General features: G+C 37.2%; 1 protein-coding gene across 1 annotated transcript; it reads left to right on the forward strand.

Annotated features, from left to right (window-relative positions):
• Nucleotides 1-4,239: 4,239 nt before the first annotated feature.
• Nucleotides 4,240-6,026, forward strand: npy (neuropeptide Y). The gene is made up of 4 exons (XM_079485707.1): nt 4,240-4,294; nt 4,578-4,765; nt 5,275-5,352; nt 5,567-6,026. The coding sequence occupies exons 2-4, from the start codon at nt 4,578-4,580 to the stop codon at nt 5,589-5,591; spliced, it is 291 nt and encodes a 96-aa protein (XP_079341833.1). The 5' UTR covers nt 4,240-4,294; the 3' UTR covers nt 5,592-6,026.
• Nucleotides 6,027-6,949: the final 923 nt, after the last annotated feature.

The raw sequence follows: 6,949 nt of genomic DNA on the forward strand, positions 1-6,949 counted from the left end.
GTTTTGAATGACAATGTAGAGAGAAATCAGGACAACATTTCAAATAAAAGAGACATAATACATGTTTAATTAATCTGATTAAATTCAGCAGATCTGTGCCAATAAAGCGATTCACATTGAAATCAGATTAATTTCCTTCCTTCCTCTGGTAAAGCGCATTAATTTTTATTTTGAGCTGAAATGAGCAAGTAATCGCAGAAGTGATTAAGTCAGCCAGAGGTTTGTAGAGCAAAGATAACAATCTGCAGTGATTTAAATTGTTCAGGTGGCTTCATTTGTCCATGAAACACATTTTGTCTCTTTTTGACCGTAGCAGGTGTCCAAGGGAAGCTTTCGGTGTGTCTTAAACGCAAACAATCTACAAACGCACACCTGTGTCCAAAGAGACTGAACACAGTAAATATAAGCTAGCGGAAGGGATGATGTCTGATCTGAAAGGTGACAGATCGATTTACTGTGAGCATTTGATGACGGTGTGTGTGTGTGTGTGTGTGTGTGTGTTGATATCAAATCCTTTGGTGTATGGCATTCTGACTTTAAGCTTTTTTCCCACAAAAATCGACACTGTACAAAATATACTGTGAACAAACCCCTTTTACACCCTCCACCCAATGTTTCTGTTAACAGTGTATCACATTTTTTGTAATTTCCACCATTTTCCTTTTTTTTTATTATGTATTCCCACTGCATCCCACCATTGCAGTTCCCACAAATGCTATAACGTGACATAAAAACTTGGATAGTTAAAAATTCAGTAAAATATCTGAACCTCTGTGTATCCACATGAGATAGCTCAGACTCTGACCTCTATGTAGACCCCTCATTTATAATAGGCAAATCAGAGGTATGAGATATGGCAATGCGCAATGGGAGGCAGACCAAAACACCATGAGCAACTCATGGAACTCAACACCAAGTTTCGCTTGTTACATGCAATTTTGAGAGGTTTTCTGTGAATTCTTTTTATTTATATACCACTGTATGTGGTTATAGGGTCTGTTTAAAATAGTAAATGCTAAGTGCAGGTGGAAATTACGAAAAAAGGACACTTCAGTTGCTTTAGAACAATAATTGAATACCACGTGATGGAGTAAAAAAACATGTTGGAATCAAGAACAGTTTTCTGCAGGTTCCTGGACTTTAGAAAAAAAGTGCCTTTATTTTAGTGTATTTTTCATAGGACTGACAACACATACAATAATGTTAAGCACTTTCAGCAGTGTTTTATTACATTTGGAGGGGTTCCTGGAATATGACACCAACATTTTGTGTTTACTGTTCACTGTATGTGGATTATGACAAATTAAGGTGGAAATCCTAAAAATGGCGCAGAGTTGAACAGGTTATGGCTTCCACTTGGGAGTCTAATCTCCTTGCCATGGAAACCTTTCTGAGGAGTAGAAAATAGACCAGAAAAAATATTCATCGCTAGTTTATTTTCATGTACGCTTAGAACTCGTCATTCCACAGCGCAGCTGTCAGTCAATCATATATTTCAGGATGTGGATTCGAAACCGCTGCATTCCAAGTCGTGACCAGACCGCTTGCTCACTAAGTCAAGAACCACATATGTCCAACAAATTAATCACAAAGCTCTTCTCTTCTGACTTCATTAAAAGTCTATTTGTATTACATTGAATTGCATTGAAGCCTCTTAAAGTGTCGCCTCAAGAGCGTCTCCCATAGGCCTGACAGATTGCTTCACAATTGTCATAGACTTTTCGTGTGATGTCGAAAAGAACAACATCATTACCATGAATCAAAGCAGTGAGACCTAAAAGTGCATCAAGACAATTGCTTTTTCAATTTCTTTGTTAAAAAGCTTGAAAATGGGATCGAAGCTGGAACTATGCCCTAGCTTGAGGTGCTCCTGCTCCCCTCCAATTCTTTCTTCTGCTCAATGGTGCTTTGAGGAATGGGGGGTGAAACAGAGATAAAGACTGGTGTTGTTATTTATTCAAACCGAGTCCGTGAATGTGAGTGGAGACACCAATGCAAGCGTGAAATCAACGTGGCTTGGAAAATCAATAAAGGTTCACTGTTATAAAATACATTTTCTGTTGTTTGTGCATCAAAACATACAGATTCTCCCTCTTATAGCATTAACAATCTCTTAAATACCTCAGACCTGAAATTGCCCGCTTTCCAGGTTTCCATACTGCCCTTCAGGTCAAAGATCCAGTTTAGTCCACCTGTGGGCAGATACAAAACTTAGAAAGCAGAAACTAATCTGACTCACTGATGCCAATTTATCAAGAGATCATATTGACTTTCTAGACATTTAATGCCTGGAGTTGGGTGCAATATTGTATAGAGAATACATAAATAAATGCTAAATGAATAAATGGATACGTATGAAAAGGACAAAACAGACTGCTTTGCAGTGAAGTTTTCTCTTTTATGGATTAATGAGACATTGTAAAACTCACAGAGTAAAAGGAATGAGATAAGAAAGAGAGGTGGAAAAAGAGAAAAAGGGACAATTGGTGTTTGGTGTTTGAGTGTAGGGAAATTAGTTTGACGTTCTTATATTGGACCACTTACTTTGCTTTTCTTATGTCTTTTCTGTAACATAAAGGCTTTCATGTAACATGTTTATGTAGATATGGACTGCAGGGACAGAAATAAGAACAGCCATTGCGCATAGTGAGTCAGACAATTGTGTGCGTAACTGCCTTCTCCAAAGGACTTAAAACTGTAAAGTATAATACTTAAATAAACACTGGATAAATGTCCTTAGGTGTGTAACTCAGAATTCAAGAAATATAACTCCAACTTGGTTCAACATATGGTTTAAACAATGATAATAGAAAAAATGTATAGTTTGTATACAGACAATATATGTATAAACATACAGGCAAAAGAAGTCTCTTGTCTCGTGTTTCCTGGCTTGCTTGGTTTTTTAACAGACATGATTGGATTGACAGCTCAAAGTCATTGCACTGGTCAGACAAAGACGCATGTTTTATTAAAGTTATATCCCACCTTTGTCTCTCACCTTTAACTCTGAACCTCTGACTTCCCTCAAGCCTGAAGCCAAAGCACCAGAGAGGACAGCTGTTTCCACAGAATGTGCTTCCAGCCTTTATGCTCTCTTAAAACAATTTTAAAGAGCTTCTTAATAATTGTTTCTATGGGCGAACAAGCATATAAAAGAACGTGTTTCTAGATGTACATCAGGGACTGCAGATTAATTAATTTGTGATGTATTTGCTTTCAAAGCTTTACACATACTATTCATTAACTCTGTATGGAGGAGAGAGAGAGACAAAGAAAAAGGACAAACGTCCAGTGTAACAACAACTACAAAATTGATTTTGCACATAATTATCTTCAGTTGTTAAGGACAAAAGACGGCATTCTTCTGAAGCCCCATAGCATTTTCCTTGTCAAAACAGCCTCATTCATCAACACCAAAAGCATATTATCACTATTGTCATGAATGCAGTTTGCCTTAAGTGAGGATTGTGTTCTTTACTATGCAAAATGAATGGTAGTTTACAGTAATATATTTTAAGACAGGTGTTGTGGAATGATCTGTGCAATGCACTGGATATCTGAAAAAAACCTTTAGGATCTGTGACTCAAGCACACACACACACACACACACACACACACACACACACACACACACACTAATCAATTTTCTATGTCCTCCTTTTTTGAGTTAACCCTTTCATTTATGTTTCTTGAACACACTCAACATTTTCCCACATCTGGCTAAACTATGCATTTCACGTCATTCCTGAATCAATCTTAAGTATCCCTCTACAGTTTTTTGTTACATTTATTTCGTTGAACTCTGAAAAGACCCATCATTGCGTATGCATGGTGTTTTGGGGGGACTGCATCAAGTGAAAATGTCTGATTGAAGTACAGAACAAGGTACAACGTAAGAAAAAAGATAAAGATTTGTTAATGTCTGGAGATCAGATAGGCTAGTGGGCACTGCTAGTCCTCTCATGTAAAAAATGACAAGTTCAAATCAAGATTGTTATAGTTCTTAATCACACCCTTGTGTTCAGCGCAAAATAGCGTCCTCACAACCTCCCACAAATTTAAATGAGCACCAAACAAGAATTGTGTGCGTTACAAAGCGGTGATGACAGAGGATTAAATCCATGACGCGGGCTCGCGCGCATCAAAAAGAGTCGAGCTCTCTGACGCGTGGGCTCCGCTCTTCACGGCACGAGCGTGCAGGTATAAAACCAGACGGCGCACGAGTCGAAACCCAGAAAATCGAAGACGACACCCCTCGAGCAAGAAGTACCACCAAGACCTCGTTCAAGGCAATGTAGGTTTACCATTTATTTCAAGCTATTCTTATTTAGATCAAACTTTTGGACGCCTTGAGACAGCATGGATAAAGTTTGGGATTACATTTTTTATAGGAATCTATTTAGTTATTCTATACATAAATATAACATGACGTTTTAATTACTAAAAAGTATGTTGAAATAAAGAAACCCTCATTTATGTATTTACGCAAACGTCTGTTGAGGTCTGTCATTAGTTTGAAGGTAAGACGTTTGTTTCAGATGACGTGTTATCACAAACACTTTGTTTTGTTTTATCAGATGCATGCTACCATGAAATTGTGGATCGGTTGGGCAGCGTGCGCCTTCCTCCTGTTCGTCTGCTTGGGGACACTCACGGAAGCGTATCCAGCAAAACCCGACAACCCGGGAGAGGACGCACCTGCGGAAGAGCTCGCCAGATATTACTCTGCATTGAGACACTACATCAATCTTATCACAAGGCAGAGGTGAGATACCTTACTATTTACCACATGGAAGATGTTCATCAAAATCATCTCCAAACAACTTTTTATTCATAAAAAAGCAATTTAGCTTTAAATCTATTTTTGCAACCCTTTTTAATTGTGACGCATTTCCCCACAAAATATGGTTATTTTTCTTTACAAAAGCAAGGTATTAATCCACAGATAAACCCGCTGGTTCTCTGATAAACTACGCCCCACGACGCTGTAAATGTATTTCTTTGTTGTGTTAAAACAGAGGGCCACGGTTTTGTAATTATAACATTTCTTTGTTGTATGCATTTTAACTATTGACCTGGCAAAAAAATACACAATTGCTAAGCCAAAGTGTAAGCCACAATATCTCGATAACCCAGATGTTCTTCTCAAGAATGAATATAAATGCAATGCAGTTTTTATTTCATAGACATACCTTAACAAAATGGAAAAAAAGATATATATCACAAGCAGGCTTACAATTGTTCTTGAAAATGTAATCTTGTCTTTTGTCACAGGTATGGCAAAAGGTCCAGCTCTGACACCCTAATTTCAGACCTTCTGCTTGGGGAAACAGAGTCCCACCCTCAGTCGAGGTAAATTTTAACAAATGTGTTCAGACAGCTCCGTCCTCCCAATTGTACTTCTTTCACTACGATATTGTGATGATCACTCATCGTGTTTCACTCACCTTAAAGTTAACAATATTACCAAATGTATTTGGCAAATGATCAGGTGATGACCACTGTTCAGCCATGGAAGATCCAATTTTGTTACACAATGAACATTTATGTCCTTTTTTATCCACAGATATGAGGACCATTTGGTGTGGTGATCTCTAATATTGTGTTTACCTAATAACATCCATGTGTCATCCTGTAACTTTTTGATGCTACGGCAACCAGATCTCATCAAATTGAAATTCTCTGCAACATCAAGATGAACAACATCCTGTGAAAGACCACAGCCAAGATCAGGAGAAAACATATAGGACCATTCAAATAACTGTTATACATCAAATCACTGAACAGGAGAAATGTCTGTATGCAAGTACCCGTCTGTGTGAAATGTTCCAGCGTATATAGGTCTGTTAAAACAGTCTTGTTTAAATTTGTGCTCTCTCTAGACTCATCAAAGATCGATCAGCCGTCAAACAGAGTGTACAAAACTGTGTATGCCTATTGTGTCCATTGTATGCCGCACCACCAAATATAAAAAGCGAACAATACTGTCTGTACAGTATAACAGTGATAATAAAATTCCCTATTTGAAAGAGTTTACTTTTCTCTTTTGTTCTCTCTATAAAGACATGTCAGTCATATTTAAGACCATGCTAATGTAATGGAAAAAAAGGAAAGTTGGTACAAGAGAAAAGGGAACTATGATGAAAATCTTTAATTCTAACAAAAAGACAATGCTTTAAAAACGCCCACTGTTTTAATGTCACAAGAGCCTCGTTGATGTTCTTGAACCCCAAACTCATTTGTTAAGATGGTCAAATTTGACCGAACAGTTTTAGAAAGACTATCGTCATCACCAACTCTATTTTCAATTCTATTGGAAATGACTGAAAACCAAAAAAAACATTTTGCACGCCAAAGCTTATTACAGAAAAGCTGATCAGGAGCTATCCTTGTCAGATTGCCTGTTTTTGGATATTAGTAAGATAGATAGAAATGTAAATATAACTTAACTTAATGGTGTAATATCTTGACATTCATGGTACAGAATTTATGATGTCAAAAGATAAAAATGTATGCTGTGATCCACTTCATATGCTAATTGTAAGTTTTCATGGATTCATTGGTTTATAGCCTTACTTTCCACCATATAAAGCTTTCTAACAAGCTTAAAAACCCAATATAAGGTTTCTAGACAGAAAGCCATAATCAATCTGTAGGGATGGTGGAAGATTAATCCTCTGCAGACCAGCTAAATACTATATAATCAGTTCTAATCATTAACAAATTAGAACATGGAGAGATAACAATACTGTCATACTGTCTAAGCATTTGAATTTTGAGTGTGCATATAAATTCTTCATTAACTTCCCATACATTTGGTGCATACATCATAATAATTTCACTAAAGTGGCTGCCAGTAAAATGTAGAATTACTTATAAGATCCTTGTTCTAGTTTTTAAGGCCTTTAACAACTTAGCTCCGGTGTATTTATCCAGCCTGGTGGCAATT

The sequence above is a fragment of the Barbatula barbatula genome (genome assembly GCF_947034865.1).
Source record: "Barbatula barbatula genome assembly, chromosome: 21".
NCBI lineage: Eukaryota > Metazoa > Chordata > Actinopteri > Cypriniformes > Nemacheilidae > Barbatula > Barbatula barbatula.